Source organism: Sceloporus occidentalis, unplaced genomic scaffold (genome assembly GCF_023333645.1).
Source record: "Sceloporus occidentalis isolate IW3139 unplaced genomic scaffold, rSceOcc1.0.p SCAF_3, whole genome shotgun sequence".
NCBI classification, from domain to species: domain Eukaryota; kingdom Metazoa; phylum Chordata; class Lepidosauria; order Squamata; family Phrynosomatidae; genus Sceloporus; species Sceloporus occidentalis.
Genome location: NW_028316983.1, coordinates 16480318 through 16501348, shown reverse-complemented (window position 1 = coordinate 16501348; position 21031 = coordinate 16480318). Strand labels below are relative to the sequence as shown.

At 43.5% G+C, this 21031-nt stretch overlaps 1 protein-coding gene across 1 annotated transcript in view; it reads left to right on the top strand.

Annotated features, from left to right (window-relative positions):
• The first annotated feature begins 3154 nt into the window (after positions 1-3154).
• Positions 3155-21031, top strand: part of EDN3 (endothelin 3) — a 53457-nt gene continuing 35580 nt past the window's right edge. Inside the window, exons 1-2 of the mRNA XM_089518476.1 lie at positions 3155-3752; positions 9335-9614. Coding sequence (XP_089374602.1) covers positions 3701-3752; positions 9335-9614 — 332 coding nt within the window. The 5' untranslated portion in view covers positions 3155-3700. The remainder of the gene's footprint in view (positions 3753-9334; positions 9615-21031) is intronic.

Sequence of the window (21031 nt, the reverse complement as noted above, 5' to 3'; positions counted from 1 at the left end):
TGCTGTAGGACAGTCGGTTGATCATGTGATCAAGCAACCAGTTGCATGGGGCATCCAATTGGCTGGCTGCTGGGCAGGAAAGGGAGTGAGTGACACCTGCTAGTGGAGTGTCTGTGTGCTTGTGTGCATGCATTTGCCTTTACAATAGAACAGAAAAATAATAATGGCATGGCTTATAGCCCTGAATGCTGTTATGGTGGGCCATTCTTCGCAGTGGGAGGGGTGTGGTGCAGACTGCATGTCAGATGTCAGATCATTGTGGGAGCCAGTGGTGTGGTCAGTGTGTTCTCTCCATGAATTGGGAAGCCCAAAGGACAGGCCACCTCTCCCCGTGTCTGTGTCCAGACTTAGTTTATCTACAGGTCAGCTGGCCTGGAAGCATCCATGAACCTATTTTACTTTATTCATTGTTGGATATAAGCTTTGCAATTGCCCAATATTTTGCTCTAAGCTAGAGTGAAACATCCAATTTTTTTAGCACAGTCTACTGTACAGGTTCATAGTTTCTTCACATTTTAAAAAGAAATCGCCTGTAATTTCTCTCTAATAAAGAAGCAAAAAGGGCATGGTTTCCATCAACCAGTTATTTATTTATTTGATTTCTATCCTGCCTTTCTCACCAGAAGGGACCCAAGGTAGCTCATAAATAAACATAGCAGCATAGCACCTGAAGAGTCTTGATGTAAAGCAATGTATTTGTTGCTTGTGTTGAGTTGTACCTGGATATTTTTAAATTGGTGCTGAGATACTGGCTTGCAGCCAAAATAACGAGGAACTATTGTTGGCAGGCTGCCCTGGCACTTTTCAACAGTCCTTTGGGAAGAAACACTAGCAACTGTAATTGGTTCTGAAGACATTTGCAAACAGTTGTGTAGCAGATTTATGGACTAGAAGATCACCGTGACATAGCCTAGAGGTCATACGTTTGCTTTGACACACCAACAGAGGTTGCTGGTGCTGTGACTGACTCCTGACCTATTCTCCCTACAGCTGAGAAAGGTAGCAGCTGTAGGCTCTCCAGTGTGAGGACATTTAAAAGTGGCCACATTTAGAAGCGTTCACCATCTGTGAGCAAGAACCTCATTGAATGACGCTGTTTGGAAACAAGAGAATTACCTATAAGTAAATGTGCATTAAAATGTCCCATTTTCTCTTTCCTCCTTCTACTTACCCTCTTTGTCCGCAGCTTATTTCATTTGCTGCAAACTGAGTTCAAAGTACAAAAGTAACATGGCAACTTGGAGGCTTCTTACTCATAGCTCACTCACCACAGCTGCCCATCATCTTCAGCAGGTAATTCAGGGGGAATGTGTGGGCCAGAATACCCTGGGAGGGGCAGTATTTGCATAGCCAAGTGGAGGATTTGTGTAGAGAAGTGGAGTTCACAGCAGCACCATCATGCCATGCTGGGCCCAAGGAACACCTTTATCAGAGAGAGCCAGAGTAATGTAGTGATTTAAGCATTGCATGATGACTCTAGAGACCAGGGTTCAAATCCCAGCTTGGCCATGAAACCCACTGAGTGACCTTGGGAAAGTCACATGTTCTCAGCCTCAGAAGATGGCAACAGGAGGCCCCCCCCCTCAGAAGAAACTTGCCAAGAAAATCCCATGATAAGTTCAATTTAGGGTTGCCATAAATCCAAACGACTTGAAGGCACCCAGCAACCAAAATGGGATTTTGTTACATCTTGAGACTCTCCACAACCCCTTTGCATACTGATGGCCTCCTTGGAGGATGGCATAAGACAACAGAGTAAGATGGCTTCCCTCCAGCAAAGGGACACATCCCTGCATTCCACAATGAAGGAGGCAATGGAAGCAGGGTGACTAGCTGTCCTAACTTCAGAGGAGGATAAGCCACTGCCAAATGCATAACGTTCAAGAACAATGTTAGAATCTCCTCCTTTGGGGATTTTCAAACAGAGGCTGGATGGCTTTGATTCTGCGTCCCTGCATGGCAGAAGGGAGTTGGGTCGCTCCTGGAGTCTCTTCCATCTCTATGATTCTATGTTGCACATGGCCAAAGAAAGGCCAACACCCCCCCCCCCAATAGGAATAGAAATCCATGCTTCTTAGTCATGCTCAAAATGGAGCACATTGTGGGATTCCTCCTCCTGGGCAGAAGGCTGAAATGGAGGATGGGTCCTGGAAAAGGAGGATGTGGCTTGGTCACCCAGAGAGGTGGCATCCCTAGGGTTGGTATCCCTCGGTGTGGTTAACTCATGGTGCCACCCCCCTGCATTGGCCTCCTCCCATTCCGCACCACACAGAATCCTTAGTAATGCTTTTTTGCACTAATGCTGCTCTTAAATCGTAATTCCCATATACCACTGAATCTGAATGCCATGCTAATAGCTGTGACATGTGGCCATGTCCTCGAAGAGTTTATTCCCGACATTTTGCCAGCATCTCAAGAGAAATGTATCTACATGGGCACAGTGAAGATTTGGTTCAAATGTGATGTTTGTTAAAGAAAATTGAAAAATTTGAAAAATTTCAATTTTAAAAAATTAAAAATTTGAAATTTGATTTTTTTTTTTAAAAAAGGTTCGGGGGCCCCTCCTTTCTCGTCCCTCTGCCCCCATCTCTTAAAGCCTTTGGAAGGGAAGCAGATTAATGCCGGAGCCTGTTTCTGCCCAAAGGGAGGTGGTTGAGGGGCAGTGGTGTCAGTGGTACCCCCCCTCCAATTATTAATTAACCAATGGGCGCTTTCCCTTTCCTCGATATGCAAATCCCGGGGTGGGGGGAGCCAATCAGGACCAGGACCTGGTGGGGGCTCCTCCTCCTCCTTTTCCTGGGAGCCCCCTTGCTCCCTCTGCCTGGCTGCCTGTCTGTCTGTCTGTCCGGCGGGTGCTGGGCTGGAGAGAGGTGCGAGGGATGGGCAAGGCTGGCTCAGCGGAGGCGGCGGCGGTAGCGGAGCTGGGCGGCCCTCCTTCCCCGGTCACCTGGGCGCCCAGCAGGCGGGGGCCCCCAAGGACCAGGCGGTAGAGGGCTGGGCTGGGCTTCTGCTCGCTTCTCGGCACAGGCGCCTCTCCGGAGTCAGGAGTAAGCAGCCAGAGAGAGAAGCAGAAGGAAGGAAGAAGGAAGGAAGAAAGACAGACAGAAGGAAGGAAGGAAGGAAGGAAAAAGAAGGAAGGAAGGAAGGGAAGAAGGAAAGAAGGAGAAAAAGAGAACGAAGGAAGGAAAAAAGAAGGAAGGAAGGAAGGAAGGAAGGAAAGAAAGAAAGAAAGAAAGAAGGAGAGAAAGAAAAAAGAAGGAAAGAGAAAGAAGGAAGAAAGGAGAGAGAGAAAGGAAGGAAAAAAGGAAAGAAGGGAGAAGGAAAGGAAGAAAGAAGAAGGAAAGAAGACTGAACTCTCTCCCTTCCTTTCCAAGCGGGCGATGGCGCTTGCCTGGGGCTGGCATCCTTTTCCCCTCCTCCGGGACTAAACCTGCTGCCGAAGGGGGACCTGGAGGTGAAGGGATCCGCAGCGAGGAGCCCAGCGCCGCCGGCCCCTTGGCCTTGCCTCGCGGGAGGGAAGGGGACCCAGGGCTGCCCTCCGGACCCGAGCCCGGGATCGAGCCTCCTCCTTGCTTCCCATCCTCTTGTCTTGGAAAAGCCCTCCCTCCCTCCAGCCTTCCTTCCTTCCTTCCTTCCTTCCTTCCTTCCTTCCTTCCTTCCTTCCTTCCAGCCTTCCTTGGCCCTCGGCTTTGCGGAGTTCATGGAGCTGGGATTGCATCTCTTGGTGGGACTGACCATTTTCTCCAGTGCAGGTAAAGAGGAGCAGGAGGAGGATGGGAAGGAGGATGCTGGGGCCAGTGGGATCATTTTTCCTCCTTACTTTGAGAGGTGTCCACACTGCAGAGATGATTCGGTTTGGGACCACTTGAACTTGCCATAGCTCACCAAAGGTGCCACAACAAACTACACTTCCCAGAATTCCATAGCCTTGAGCCATGGCAGTTCAAGTGGTCCCAAGCCGAATCATCTCTGTAGTGCAGATGCACCCTATGACAGCTTTCTCTGAAGCCACTCCGTTTCATTCCCCAGTGCCTGGATCCCACAGTTAGTTTCCCTTGAATTCTGTGGAATTGTTCTTGTTGTGTGTCTTCATGCCCCTTCCAACTTTAGGGCGAACCTATCATGGCATTTTCTCAGTGGGTTTCTTCAGAGAAGGTCTGCCATGATGGCCATCCTCTGAGGCGGAGAGTGTGCTGCTTTCCACAGCTGAACCAGGATCCGAACTCTGCTCTCCTAGTCCAGCCCTCAAACTGCTGCACCATGCTGACCCTTGGTGTTGTGGGTCTTCAAGTCATTTCGGAGTTATGGCCACTCATGGGGTTTTCTTGACTCATTTCTTCAGAGGAAATTTGCCATTGCCATCCTCTGAGGCTGAGAGAGTGTGACTTGCTCATAGTCGCCTGGCGGGTTTTGTGGCCAAGCTTGTGCCGTGGCAGTTCAAGCGGTCCCAAACCAGATTATCTTTGCAGGGCAGTTTCAGCCTATGGTAGCTTTCTCTGAAGTGACTCCATTTCATTCCCCGAACCCTGGTCTTCTTGGTCTTCAGAGTCGTAGGCCAGCAGTCAAACCACTATGCCGCCACACTGGTGCTCCCTGGTGAAAGGATTCCTTGGAGTCAACCTGGCATAGTGGTTTGAGCATTGGACTACAGTTGACTCTGGAGACCAGGGTTCAAGTCTCTTCTCGACTATGGGCAATTTTGGGTGAGTCACACACTCTCAACTCCAGAACACTGAAAGACAGAGTTGCCTTGGGGTCACAATAAGTCAAAACTTATTTGAAGGCACACAACAGTAACACGCTTAGCCCCAGAAAACCCTGTGATAGAGTCACCTTAGGGTCACCATAAGTTGGAAACAACATGATAGAGTCACTTTAGGGTCACCATAAGTCTGGAACGACTTGAAGGCATATAACCATAACACTCTCAGCCCCAGAAAATCCTGTGATAGAGTAGCCTTACAGTCAGCACAAGTCACCAACAACTTGAGACACAGAGCAATAAGAACAGTATTCCGTGCCTAAGACAACCCTGTGAACTTCATGGCTCACCAGAAGTCAATAGGTGACTTGAAGGCGCACACACAGAGAGACATAATCCCCACTGGATTCAGTGGGACTAGCTCCTAGACAAGTGAGCACCGTATATGCGGACTTCAGCTCAGAGTTTGACATTTGTACCACTTTGGACTACAATGCCCAGAATCCCCCAGCTTGCCTAGCCACTCCATGCAGATGACAAGGTTGGAGTTTTGCCGTCTGGGAAAGCTTACACCCAGTCAAACATGCTAGTTTTTAAGATGCCACAAGATTGGTCCAAAAAAGTAACTTTTCCAGGTTCTAATTAAACACATTTTCTTGGGAGTAAGTCCCATTGAACTCAGAGGAGATTATGTCAGCATAAATATTTAAAGTGTGGTGCTGTAAGGCAGTGGTGGGCAGAAGGTAGATCGGGATCTAGTGGGTCAAGCGCTGGGCAAAAGATGAGTTATAAACTAAATAAATAAGTAAATAAAGATGATCTCTGGTTGGTTTTTGTAGGTTTTTCTGGCTGTCAGGCTGTGTTCTAGAAGAATTTATTTCTGATGTTTTGCCTGCATCTGTGGCTGGCATCTTCCACAACTCTGAAGATGCCAGCCACAGATGCAGGTGAAACGTCAGGAATAAATTCTTCTAGAACATGGCCTCCTCGCAGCCTGAAAAACTCACAAAAACCTATGGATGCTGGCTGTGAAAGCGTTCGACTTCATGATCTCTGGTTGATTTACAGTCGATCCATACTGGTGTCTTATTCCTAGCTAATGACTGCAAAAAGAATCAAATTCAAAACAGCCCCACCCATTTTCTGTAAATTAGATTGCTGAAAAGATATGCTTGGGGAAAATCCAGAAATGGGTTTGTGCACGTGCGAGGAGGACTTCTGAGCTTTGTTCTGGCATACAGGATAGCAGCCCTGCAGGAGAATCCTGTACATGTCACAAAGCCCTGGGCTGAACATACAATGCTCAGAAGAGATCTCTACTTCTTGTTACCATGTTTCCCACTGCCTGCATCTTTACTTTGCATCTGGCTTTTTGGTGGATTGTAGGATGATGATAAAGATGATGATGGTGATGATGATACTACCAAGATTGAAGTCTACCAAGTCTGCCCACCTTTCCTTGTCAGTCTCATTAAAATTGATGGGCCTTATACAACACTAGAAGATTCAGAAATTCTAATGCACTTCAGCAGTGCTGGTAGAATTCAAAGATATAGCCATGTCAGTCTGTAAAATCAGTATGTAGAGAGATCTTGTAGCACCTTTGAGATTAACTTTCAGCAGTGTTGTTACTAATAATGCTATTAGTAATAATACGAGATCAAATGTTTGTATAATACAAAGATATAGCCGTGTTAGTCTGTAGAATCAGAAGTTGGCAGCATGAGCTTTTGTAGACTAAAGTCTGCTTCCTCAGATGCATTTAGCAGGTCCAAAATGCATCTGATGAAATAGACTTTAGTCAATGGAATTTATCACATGGGGAAATGGGAGAAAAATCAGGGGTTTAAACAGTGATTATCCCATGAAAATTGCACGATTGAGATTAAGATTTTCACATGACGTCGCGATCATTATCCCGGGAATAACCAGCAACAAATCATTCACAGGGAAATCATTCATGGACAAAGCTCATGCTGCCAACTTCTTACTTTCAGTTAATCTCAAAAGAGCTGCAAGATCTCTCTGCAAACCGTCGTACAGTAAAAACAAAATAAGAACCTCAAAATCTTGACTTCAGACATATAACATCTTAAATTAATATATGTACTTACTCACTCTCACTCTCTCTCTTTAAAAAAAGCAAGTTAGTGATATAATTGTTAACCTAACCTTCTGTGATGGTTATTCCTTTTAAATAAAATCTTTAGAATTTCCTGCAGATCAATGTGATAGTTCCCCAAAAAATAAAACTCCAGGATGCTTTTGAACCATACTGTCATCATGTGTCTTCAGGTCATTTCTGATTTATGCAGACCCTAAGGCGAATCTATCACAGGGCTTTCTCAGGCTGTGGCCCAACATGTCACAAACCCCTCTCCTTTTGCCTTCTTCCTTCCCCTTTGGTATTTGCCTTGAGGTGAAGGCGCAGGCCATTTGGAGTTCATGGAGCTGGGATTGCTTATATCGGTGGGACTTAAAATTTTCTCCAGTGCAAATAAAACAACCACATCATCATCAACAACAGAACCCTGGTTTCCAGAGTCATGGTCCAACATGCAATCCAGTGCACCACTCCCACTCTTTATTTTGGTGGAAGTATGCCCAATACCCTAAAGGCACCAGATCTTGACTGATCTTAGAAGCTAAGTAGGATAAGCCCAGGTTAGTATGTGGATGGGTGACTGCCAATGAATATCATGTCCTGTAGGCGATATTTCAGGGGAAAGAAGCGGCAAAACTACTTCTTTCTGAGTATTCCTTGCCTAAGAAAACCCTATGGAATTTACAGGGTCACCATAAGTCAAAAGATGACTTGAAGACACATACACACCAGGCATTTGGGCGGAACTGTGTGTATTCACACTGGAACAGAAGAGAATCCATTTTCTTATATTGGGGCTGTGATGATTAAGGAATTCTCCAATTCAGATCTAACCTCTATCATGAACTTGTGGAGCCTCCAGTAACAGCAAAAACAGCCTCAGCGTTGGTTAGAATATGGTGATACTGGTACATTCTCTCTTGCCTCAGATAGCTGAGGATTATCTTTGAAAGCATCTTAAGTGCTTTCAACATATAAAAAAGAACAAAATGGTGCTCAGTAAATGTATTTGGTCTCATACGTGGCCTTCCTGTACAGTGTAAAGATAGCACCCAGGTGTCAAAGGGGTGCGTGCCAGGGACGTAGCCAAGGGGGGGGTCCTTGAGGTCCGGACCCCCCCTTCTGTTAGATAAAATGAATGGTGCACGCTGCCGCACCGCCGCACCCAAGCCCCATTGTAATGGTGGCACTTAGTCTGGAACCCCCCTTCCCAAAATCCTGGCTACATCCTTGTGCCTGCAAAGGAAAAGATGCTGGGTGTTGCTCCATTGATGCCGTTAAAATATGTTTGCAGTTTTCTTGTGTAGACAGACTGTCTCTGATCTCCCTAGAAATCCAGTTCATTAGAGGGATCTGACAGATTAGTAAAATGCAGAGGGTTTTCAGACTCCTCTATTTTACATAGTGTAAAACAGAACATTCCTCCCCCCCCCACTAAGACATTTTCACACGCCATACCTCTGTCTGTTTATTTCTCATTATTCAAGGACCCTTGGAAATGTTTTCTACAGTTTGTGACCTACTAGGGAGAGTTAAATTTCATGCTTCTAGTGGGTAAAAAACAAAATTGGAAGCCAAAAGTCTTCCCAATAAATAAGATTAGGCTTCTTATCATATTTGCCACTTGGGAGAAAATAGTGCTTTTAAGGTGTGGAAAAGTAGAGCAATGTGATAACAGGCCAAAAAAAGTGTTTTTCTAGACTGCCTTAATATATTTGTATTCTTTTTTGTTTTATCATGTTCCATTTGCTCCAGTCTTCCCTATGTTGATTCTTTGATTAATTACTGCCATAGTGAAATAACAGGTTGACAGGACCTGATTTGTTGTTAGCATAAATGCCTGTGAATGTTGTCATTCTATATGTTAAATGCACACGTGACAATTTATTTTCAAATCAACAGGATCAAATTCAGAGACCTAATAGTTGCGTTAGTCTGGAAAGTGTGCGTGTTGATTCTGATTTATGGTGACCCTAACATGACTGTATCATCGGGTTTTCTTGGCAAAATTTGTCCAGAGGAGATTTTCCATTGCCTTTCCCTGAGGCAGAGAGCAAATCACTCAGTGGGATTTGTAGCCGAGTGGGAATTGAATCCCAATCTCCACAATTGTAGTCCACACTGGCTCTTATAATCATTTGAGTTAGTCTGAGAGAATTTCTGAAGAGTGGGGTATAAATACCATAAATAAGTAATAAATAGTCTGGAATATCAGTATGCAAAGGGATCTTGTAGCACTTTTGAGACTAAGTGAAAGAAGTTGTAGCATGAACTTTGCGTAAACTCTCTGTTCCCTTAGATGCAAGTCTGAGACTCAGTCTATGAAAGCTAGTGCTACAACTTCTTCCGTTCAGTGTGTTACAAGAGCTGCTTGCATGCTGGGGATCATGAGCTTCAAAGTGTTTGGGGCATACTCCCAAAAGGCAGGTAGTCCATATTTGAATTTCCCTCTAGATGTCCATTTTCACCAATGTGAACACAATTGCCCGTTTCTTAGTGTTGTTTCCTTCCCTCTCCTTGACATGTAGGCTTCTTGTTGCCCGTCTCTCAAGCCCTGCTGCCTCTCAGTGGCAACAGCAGCACCAGAGACAGTGGCCTGAGATCGCCTGGGCTCCGGGAGAGAGTCAGCAAAGAAAGCCAGACAACAATGGCAGGAGAGCAGCTTTCAGTCAGCAAGGCCAGCGTGGAGAAAGAGGCTGACCTGGGGGAAGCACATCGCCGACCCAGACGCTGCACTTGCTACACCTACAAGGATAAGGAGTGTGTTTATTACTGCCACTTGGACATCATCTGGATCAACACCCCACAGTGAGTTCAGCGATAAAGTCCTGGGTGGGAAAAGGGGGCAAGTGTCAAGTTTAGTGGAGCAGGGGAAGGGGATGGTTCTGTCGACCACCATCAAGAGAAAATCACACAGCCTCTTTTCAGCTTCAAAAGCACTTTGTCTCTGCATGATTGACATTGTTGTTGCTGTGTGCTTTCAAGTTGTTTCTGATTCATGGTGACTCTAAGGTGGACCTGTCATGGGGTTTTCTTGGCAAGATTTGTTCAGAAGAGGTTCACCATTGCCTTCTTCTGAGATGGACAGCATGTGACTTGCCCATGGTGTGTTTCATGGCCAAGCTAGGAATCGAACCCTGATCTCCAGAGTTGTAGTCCAGTACTCAAGTCACTATGCCTCACTAAGGGAATAAAAATGCTAACATGCACCTCTGTCCAAAGAAGTTATAACACAGAGTAGCTAATGCTGCAGGAGAAACATAGTTACAGGGTTTACTTGGGTGCTCTCTGGAGATGGCTGTCTGGCTAGCTGCAGTTGGAAACAAAGTGCTTTCCTAAGTGAACATTTGGGTTACTTGCATGTGGGTTCCACTGGTTATGTGGCCAACAACTATGTGCAGCTGTAATAATGATAATGATAATAATAATAATAATAATAATAATAATAGGATTTATTTATATCACACCCAATCACTGGGAATACGCGCGGCTTACAACAGTGGGGATAATATAAAGCAATAACAATAAACATAAAAATAATAAAACAATATAACATAGCAATACGTAGTAAATCATCACCATAATAATAATTTCATAACAATTCTATAATAACAAAGGATAATACAAAATATTACATTCAAATCAATAATTATCAAAAGGAAATCTCCATTTCCAACCCCAGGCTGAAATCCACAGGCTAGTGATCTGTGGATCTGAGCATCCACAGATTGCCATGCCCCATATTATTCAGTGGCAGTGCGGCTGCACATACATTGTTGCCCATTGGATAATACATGGTGCCACTGTCTACATTTTTTCCCATCTGCAGAGGGGTGGAACTGAACCCCATGGATGGGAAGGGTCCACTGTATTCGTTTTTTCCCTCTTTAACAGATTTTTTTTTGTAAGGAAAAAGATACAAGGAGCAGGAAGAAAATATAAGGGGGTTACAAGTAGAAAACATAATAGTTCCCCTATCCTTCTCTGTAAAATTATTTCAGTGCAGCAGCATGTCTGCATGGTTAAAGCTGCACTTGAAGCACCCTTGGTTAGATCTAGTGTGACAATTCTCTTGTTATGAATAACAGAATATTGAATGATCAGTTCTTCATTGATCATCCTAACAGTTTCTTAAAACTTATCAGGTATCTTCATTCATGCATTTTAGGGGACAGACCTGTGGATCATGATTAAAATGTTGAAGTAGTAATTTTCTGCAGTTCTGAGCACTACCATAGTGTGGCATGTAGAGTAGCAAAACAGTTCGGTGAATACATCTTTCCAGTTACATGACAGATATGAACAGACTTTAGGCTTGTAAGGTTAATTTTACTTTTGGCCACAACCCTGGAGTCCACCAGCAGTACCGAGTTTAGAACATGACTGCTGGCTTCTTCATAACAATTGCTACTGCTGGTATTGTAATTTGCTTTGTTACTAAATTTTAAAGACATTTTGGGGTCATTCTTTATTTATTCAATTTATTATGGGTGTGGGGACATTTGGCTATTTTTTTTGGTCTTCCGTGAGTGTTTTTCAAAATTTTTTGTATGCCTCCTCAAAGTCCACTCCAAGTGCCTATAACTAATCCTTTAATCCTTTCCCCTCTTGTCTTCACAATTCTCTTGTTGCTTTTTTGAAACTCCCCCCCTCTGTCTTCTCTACTTCTTCTCAACACTTTTCCTGCCTTTCTTAAGACATACAGGCTGCCAATAGTAGAAAGCACTGTTGGCAGCTTACCTTAGCAGTGAGAAGGAAGCAACTAGGTCCTCCAGTGTCACCCAACACTTTTTGGTGGGCATAACAGGAACACATGGGAGGAAGCAACAGGGTACTGTGCTGCTTTAAAAACCTTGTTTTTAAATGTTTAACAATAGAGGAAGAAAGTACGACGGTGGTCACGTACATGCTTCATAATAATAATAATAATAATAATAATAATAATAAAATTTTATTTATATAACGCTTTTCTATAAATCAAAGCGGTTAACAACATATACATATACAATATAAAAGACCATGAGAATACGAAACATCTTAAACACAAATTACAGCAATAAAACTCACAATGAGTAAAGTGCCAAATGCATTATTTGGGGGCCTTAGAAAACTCCACTGCTAGGTTTTCCTCAAAGAACAGCATGTTTATCCCTCTGTTGCCTTCCAAAAGTAATTTGCTGTAAATAATGTTTGTTACAGTAATAAATTAATTCCAAGTTCGAAGTAGGAGCCAGCTATAGCTTTGTATCTGGGCTGGCCCAGCCGGCCTTAACTAAAAACTAAAGAAGAAGATGCCTCATGATTTGCGCAGGGATTTGTGATTAGAACCAAATGGAGATGTATATTTCATAAAAAAAATCATGTGTGTTGTTGGCTTTTTGAACTTCTGCAAATATTGAATTTCCACCAACCCTGCTGATTCCTTCTTTGTACCTGAAGGGTGCCATTTTGGCTCACCTCTGAGCTTCCGAAACAGAGGGAATGGTGTTGCTGTGGGTAGACCAGTATCAGGTGACTGTTACACAATGCCTTTCACCCTAAGTGAGGAATATATTAAAATAATGTAGAACATTCTCGGGACTTTTTAACAAACTTCCACCAGTGTTGACTGATGTGTTATATGCCCGTGGGTGGGGAACCTGTCCTGAATTTTATTGTGAACTTTTAAAAATGCTATTCAAAATCCTGAACTGCAAAATAAGTTTAGCACCTTGGTTAGCTCCTTTAAAGTTTGGACTAAAACACAGAACCCACCTGTCACTGGTGCATTTTACACACACACACACACACACACACACACACACACACACACGGGGGTGTATGATACAGCATTTTCCAATAGATCAGTTGGAATCCTGTTACTGAGCTACACAGACATAATGTCAAATTACTCCTGCCAATGTCTTTTCATTATCATTGCAGAAGGAGGTATGTAATACCTCCTTTGAGCATTGATTCTCATGTCCATAGAACCCACCTGTTTTTCCTGACTTCCCAGTGGTCATTTATTGAACAGCTTAGGGTGGGAGCCAGTGTGGTGTAATGGTCTGAGCGTAGAACTAGGACTCTAGAGATCAGGGTTCGATTCCCCACTTAGCTGTAGAAACCCACTAAATGACTGTGGACAAGTCACATGCTCTTAGCCAAACAGTGTCTGGACATAGAGAACTGACTGCACTTTTGCCTCACCCTGCAGCCTTGCAATGCCTCTCTCCTTTGTTTCTTACATGCCACCACTCACTTTTCTCACTTTCCCTTCCCTTCCCCTCCTACTCTGTCTCTTTTTGCCCTTGCATTGCACCTCTCCCTTGTTGCTTGCGCTCTACCACTTGCACCACTGACTCCATTCCTAATCTCTCCCTCCCCTTACGACATGCATCCTTCTACTACCTACAGGGCTTTCCTCCCAGCATTTTGTGCACAGCAAATTCACCGAAGCGTACCTCCATGTTTTACCTTATATCTTGACTCATCTGGAGATGTACTTTTAAAACAAAAGCTAGGAATCTAAATGAGGTGACAAGCCTAAAATCCAGAAGCCCCCCCGCAAATAAAATTAGATACTTTTCCCTGGGTCTAGGGTTGCCATAGCGCCGGACCTCCAAACCAGGAAAAATGTAGGACAAAATTTTCAAATGTAGGACACACAAAAATGTGCCCTACATTTGAAAATTATGCCCTACATTTTCCCTCGCGATCGCAGCGGGGAGCAGAGGCCAAGCGGCGAGGGAAAGCCTCCACTTAAGGAGGCTTTCCCTCCCCGCCTGGGCCCCGGGCCTCGCCACGATCGGAGGCCAGGATCGGGGCCTCGCCTCGTTCCTGGCCCCCGCGGGGACCAGGAAGGAGGCGAGCAGGCCGGCGGCGATCGCCGCGGCCTTGCCTCGTTCCTGGCCCCCGCGGGGACCAGGAAGGAGGGAGGAGGCTACAGGGGGGGGAGGTTGGCACAGCTGCGCCCAAGAGGCGCCGCCTCCCTGCAGCCTCCTCCGCCCCAGGCCTCGCTGCCCTCCTTTTCCTCCACGCGGCCATGTGTGGTGGAGGAGGAGGACGAGGGCAGCGAGGCCCCAGGGTTGCCTAGCAACCCCGCTGCAACTGGGCTTTTCCTGGTTTTTGGCGGCACCCGTGCCATGACCGGGCAGGTGCCGCCAAAACCAGGAAAAACCCGGTTGCAACCGGGTTATGGCAACCCTACCTGGGTCCTGTAGATCTTACCAGAAGAAGCGGGAATAATTGCTCCCACTGAGGTTTTGCTTTGCCTTTCCCCCTAAGTGTTTTTCTTCCTATCTATGCACAAGTTACATGAGCAATTTGTAGACTGTCCTCTGAGTCCCACTCACCCACCAGAAGTTCCTTTGGTGGCCACAAGGCCCTCACACTATAAAAATGTTTTCTTAAAAATATTTTTCCTATTAATTTTTGGGTAATTTCACTCTCAAACTAGCCAAATCATAAAAACCAGAGCTTTTACTCTTGAGGCAGTAAAAGAGCTTATGAGTGAGTGGCTGAAGTAGTGTAGTGTAGATGGCACAGTTGCACAGTAGGTTGCATTTTTGGCTTTGCGTTATGATTTAACAGGGCTAATTCACAGTGCTACAGTGTATCCCAAATCCAGAGCATTGTGGTGTAGGTCTTGGTGAGATTAGTGCAGCCCATCATCCATGAATGCTTCTCTGTGTCACCTCTGCAAAATTTGACCATTGGTTAGCTGTGCCCATTGAAGTGAATGTGGGTACTAGAGGTACATATGGTAGAGGCTGGTCCATTAGGGCAAATTGGGTGCTACTCCATCAGGAGCCCTGAAGAGCCCTGGTGGCACAGTGGTTAAATGCCTATACTGCAGTCACTCACTCATAAGCCACAAGGTTGTGAGTTCAATACCAGCCAGGGGCTCAGAGTCGACTCAGCCTGGCATTCTTCTGAGGTTGCTGAAATCGTACCCAGCTTGTTGGGGGCAGTTAGCTTACACGTTGTAAACTACTTAGGGCGTACTTAAGTGCACTGATAAGTGGTATAGAAATGTACTTGCTATTGCTATATTGCTATTGCTACTCTTCCTAGCTCAGGCTAGACTCCGCCAGCCAGCTTAGTCTTGTCATCTTCCTCATATATAATCAATCCATCATGTGGGAGTCTGTGGCACACAGACGGAAATCAAGAACGATAGTATGCAGAGTTACTGAACCAGTATATTTATTTATGGGGAATAGAAATGGGACAAACCAGATTTAGTTGACTCCACTTACTGTTTAATTTGGCTTTGTTTTCATTGCTCACCCTGTCCATACCGCACCGATGGGCATCAGTGAACACTGCGCATTTCAGGATGGGCAACCCTATGGAGGGACTAGAAACCATTCTAGTCCATGTAAACCATACAAGCACAATATGGGGGCATGGAAATCATGTAAGGTCCCCTTCCATTCATTTTTACCTGGTTTGGGGGCAAAAAGGGCCTTCGGGAGGCATTTCTGCTATTGCTACTATTACTATTGCTGCTGCTGCTGCTACTACTACTGCTGCTACTACTACTACTGCTACTACTATTTATTTCTTACTGTCCTCTTCCCATGGATTAAGGCTGGGAACAACAACATTTAACAGACAAGTTAAAAGATATCAATTAAAACACACATCGATTTAAAAGGACAGATAAGAATGTATACATATTAAAACAATCCACATTTAAAATTCATCATTTAAAATCCACAGTTTAAAAAATAATCTAGATAAGCCTGCCAGAAGAGACTGGTCTTTAACACTCTTTTGAATTTGGACAGTGCATTCAGCTGCCAAATCTCTTCTGGCAGGTCATTCCACAGTCTAGGGATGGCTGAAGAAAAGGTCCTCTGGCTGACTGCTGTCAACCTAGTTTTGGCTGACTGTAGTAAATGTCTTCTAGAGGACCTGAGTGTATGGGGTGGATTATATGGGAGGAGGCAATCCTGTAAGTAACCTGGACCCAAACCATGTAGGGCTTTAAAGCTAATAACCAACATTTTGTATCTTGCCTGGAAACTAATTGGCAGCCAGTGGAGTGGTTTTAATATTGGTGTAATGTGATCACTCCTGGATGTCCCAGTAATCAATCTGGCTGCCATGCTTTGAACTAACTGAAGTTTCTGAACTTGGTGCATAGGTAACCCAATGTAAAGCACACCAGCATCTATAAGTCCTCCAGCTCTTGGTAGGTACTACTACTACTAATGATGATGATGTAAGTTGAGCGCCCCAATCCAGAAATCTGAAAATCCCAACAATGTGAAACTTTTTGCTACCAGCTGTTTATTTCCATCATTGAGGAAGTGGCCATGGCGCTCCTGCTCATTCATCTCTCAGATCCTCAGTCTCTCTCCACCCTCGGGTCTCATGCACAACACAAAAGGGCCCAGAGAGAGGCAAAGGAGCAGGGGTGCTTCAGCTGCTGCCTTGAAGGCAGAAGCAAGTGGCTGGGAGTAAAAGGATGCGAGGCTGGAAAGAGACTGAGGATTTGTGAAATGCCGGGAATACAGGAATAATGTGTGGGGCAAAGCCATGCCTTCCAACATTTCACAAATCCTTGTGTCTCTCTTTAGCCTTGCAAATACAGTACAGGTAGATATTATTCTACTTGTGTATTCTTAAATCTGAAAAAGTTCCAAATGCAAAACACTTCTGGTCCCAAGCATTTCGGATAAGGGATACCAATCTATAATTACAATACAATTTGATTTGTATCTCAACTTTTCCGCAAGATTGGGATGCAATCGTTTAAAAAATTACAATTAAAAACATTCAAGTAATCAGCATTAAAACTGAATTAAACTATAACCACATTAAAACACACACTCTATAAGAGGTTTTAAAAAGTTAAACAGTATAATTTAAAACAGTACAGTACTTACAGTCCTTTTGTTAAAAGCCTTCAATTCTGAAAGCCTGTCTGGGAAGAAAATATTCGCTTGTTGCCAAAAGGACAGCAAGAAGGGAGCCATTCTAACCTCCCTAGGGAAGGCGTTCCAAAGTCTAAGGGCAACCACTAAGAAAGCCCTCTCTTGTTTTCCCACCATGTGAGTGGAAGGAAATGGAAATGCCAAACAGCCACATTTGTGGGTGGCACATATGATGAACATGTGTTTTGTTCTTTGGAAGCTGTTCCTAAATAGAAAACTATTAGCTGTAAAACTCCCCCCCCCCCCAAAAAAAACAACAACAACAACCCTGCACTAAGAGTGGGCATTTTAGTTGCCCAAAATCAGACTTTGTTGTATACTCTACACAGAACCAGATCTATAATTGTAGGCATTCTATGGCATTGTTACCTGAACAGTCCAAAATAATTTCTCCAAATTTCAGCTAACAAAACAAACAAAAAACATCTAGGATAAAAAGTGTGCCTATCTGTTCAGTTTTCCCACTGAGATACTTTTTGGTCTCAACCAGTACAACGTATTAGGGCAAAAACATTTCTCCTCTTTTTTGGTGAAGCATGATGAATTGAAATAAAACTGGCATGTTCTAGTTTTTATTAGGTCGAGCCCTTCCAGGGAAATTGTAATTTCTTTTATACAGGGAAATTAGAATTCTTATCAGTGTCACAAAATAACCCATGATAAAAAGTCATCACCATTAATCCTAATCCTAACCTTAATATAATGGGCCCTTGGTATCCACTGAGGTTTGTTCCCAGGAGCCCCCCCCCCCCCCCCCATAGATACCTAAATCTGTGGATACTCAAGTCCCATTAAATATAATAGCCATTGGCACACTCGTGGCATCCGCCTGGTGGCTCAGAAAGACCCCAGTTTTTCTGGGTTCTTTTCATTCCGGAGGGATGCCACATGGTTTGGTGGCTGTGGCGTCTCTCCGGAGGGAAATAGGCCACCGTCAGGCTGCCCTTTTGGGGCGGTCTGTCCTGGGGCATAATTTTGTTTTTTCTTTTTATACTTATGTGGATTAGTTTAAGGATGGGGGATAAGGGGATTTATGTATTGATTTATGTATGGATGTATTTTATTTATGCATCCTATGCTGTAACCCACCTCAATCCTTTTGGAGAGGCAGGGTATAAATTAAACTAGATAGATAGATAGATAGATAGATAGATAGATAGATAGATAGAGGTTTGCTAAAATACTTAGATTCAGAATGGAGAAGTTGATTCTGTGAATCTGAGGCTTTCTCAGCAGGTTAAGGAGGGGTACTTATAATTTGCTGCCAGAAAGCTTGAGCACCATGCATTCATGGTGGTTAAAATGGAATCATAGTGCTATAACTTGTTGTGTGGAAGGACCACCATTAAAGCTTGGACTTGCATATTTGCATTCAGTATACAGGTAGATAGGAAGCAGGCACAGATCAATGTTTCATAACATGTTTGTAAACAATTTTAAATTAGGGGTGAGTAATGAGCTGACAGTACCAAATTGTGTATGGTTAGAACACAAAGGATAGAGAAGAGCTCCAAAAGAATCCCTCCAGAGTGTTCGGAATGGACATTAATATGACAAATGTGATTCAGTGTAAATTGTAAAGTCATGTGAAATGGGACACATTCACATGCCTTAACTTAAAATATTTGCTGGTGGGGTCTGAGTTAGTAGTGGTTGACCAGAAATTGGATTTTGGGTTGTGTGATGGAAGATAAAAGTTGGGAATCATTAGGAATCTAAAGCTGCAAAGAACTCAGTGTCTTTGTATAAAGCTATGGTGTGCTCATATTTGGAATACTGTGTACAATTCTGATAATTAGAAATACTACCAAAAATATATTTCCAAGATGGAAAATATGACAAAAAGTAAAAAAAAATTAAAAAGGCAAACAAAATAATGAGACCCACACATCTCCCTTAAGAGGAAATGTTTGAATGTTTGTAGACATTTAGCTGTCTGGCAAATAAAAAAAACAAACCCTGGGCATGTTGTCACTATGTGCCTTCAAGTCATTTCTGACTTATGATCATGAGGTTTTCTTGGAAAGATTTGTTTAGAGGGTGTTTGCCAGTGCCAGTGGGGCTGAGAGAATGTGACTTGCCCAAAGCCATTCAGTGGGATTCCATGGTTGAATGGGGATTCAAAGCCTCCCCTCCATAGCTGTAGTCCAACATTCAAACCGCCACACCACACTGGCTCTCTGGGCATGTTGACGTTTAGCATGTGCTTCCATCTGTCTAGCCTGTGCACTAAGATTTGAAATTGGAATTATAATGCCCTTTCAGACCAAATTTGGTTAAGGTTGTATAATTACTGGTTCAGGCTAGTAAAAATGACTGATAATAGGCTCCCAAAGAAGTGTTTGGAAGAAACAGCTGGTTAACAGGAAGGAATCACCCTGGTGATATAAATTTATCGTAGTATTTTTATTTGCACTGTTTCATAATTTGTAATGGTCTGTAGACTAATTCAAGAAATCATGCAATTATATGTGGTGCAAAAAAAAAAAAGAGAACAATTTCTCTATCTCCTATCATAATATTAAAAACCTTGGAATACTAAATTAAATGGGAGATTCAGGACTGACAAATCTCAGTATGGATGAATCATTCAGGGCTGATGAATGAAAGTACTTTTAAACTCGGTGTGCATGTGTTTAACTACAGACTGTATTAATTAGTGTCTGCTGATCTGGATGGCTTTAAAGGGGATCAGACAAATTTATGGAGGATAAGGAGTCATGAGGACTATATATTATCTCCAATGTCAGAGGCTGGAGGCCTCTCAGTGCTGGTTGTTAGGCAATCCTAGATGGGAGAATGCTCTCTTGTTTATGCACTGCTGCTTTGCTTCTCACAGGTATCTGATTAGACCACAGTGGGAACAGGATGCTGGGCTAGTTGGACCTTTGGTCTGAGCCAGCAGAGCTATAAAAGGTCAGGTTGCTCTAAAGCCTCTATGGGCAACTGTGGTCGTAAACAGAAGAAACAGCTTGCAGGTCACTTGGAGAATCCCTGTGGATCACATCTGGCACTCCATCCATGGTGTACTTTTTTCTTTTTTAGGTTTCAGTATATGCCAAAGTTTCTGCTCTTATTGGTAATGAATGACTGCTAATGAGTTTACCATGGTACTTCATTGTAAAAGCATTTTTCCTAGCCAGGGCTCTGGTTTGATCATTCAGGATCTGCCTTGGGTAGCTTGTCTAGAATAATGATTTAGCAATATGAGATGTAGTTTTACATTCTAGAGTTCTTGATTTTTTAATTAAAAATACTAGTTGAATTGTTTCCCATTATTTTTATAGGTTAGAGTTTGGCAGTGTAAATGACAGCTAGTTCTGGGTCAAAATAGAGACTATAAGTGTGTGCAGTATACCTCTAGGTATAAGAGCGCACTGAAGTCCTGTAGTAACTCAGGCTTTGTCATTGTGCAGGTTTAATTTTGAGGTGTTGTCTTTCTGAAAGGAATCCATCATATGGTTTTCATTTTAAAAATTTGTTGGGGTTGCTAATAAATGATGAAAGTGAGTTAAACTAGGAAGTACTGTCTTGAATTTGATTTCCTGCTCTTGCACTAGGCTGTATATTTATTCTGATGCAGACAGCCTGTATCTCTAGTGTACGTGCTTTATGCAGATCTCCTCTGATAAACTTGCTAAAGAGAGAGGGCTCTACAACTTCACCCTATTTGTTTTTGAACTCCTACAGATAGATGTCTTACTACTATGTGTAGTTGGTGCAATGTTGCTACAGTGGGGTTTAGCTTGTTTTTGTTGTTATACCTGGGAGCCTTGTGGCACAGTGGTTAAGTGTCAGTACTGCAGCCACAATGTTGTGGGTTCAGTCCTAGGGCTCCAAGGTTGACTCAGCCTTCCATCCTTTTGTAAGTCAGTAAAATGAGTAGCCAGGTTGTTGGGGGCAGTTGGCTTACAGATTGTAAAGCACTTAGAGAGTACTGCGTTTACTATTAAGTGGTATAGAAATGTAAATGCTATTGCTGTTATTACCCTATATACTGAACTATAAGTCGACCTTATGTATAAGTTAAGGGCAGATTTTGGGTCCAAAATTATGGATTTTTATATAACCCATGTATAAATCGAGGGTAAAATGTCAGGGGCATGTAACAAAGGGTCTGAAGGATGAAGCAAAGGAAAATAATGCCAAAACACACTGCTATTTTCCCACCCAGACATTCAAAAAGGTCAGAAATAGCACCACAGTGGAGAGAGTAAAGGGGATCAGTGCTTCCTTTAGTTTCTCCTGGGATGAACCTCTTGTCTTTTGTCACTCTACTCAGAGAAAAGAGATGCTTCC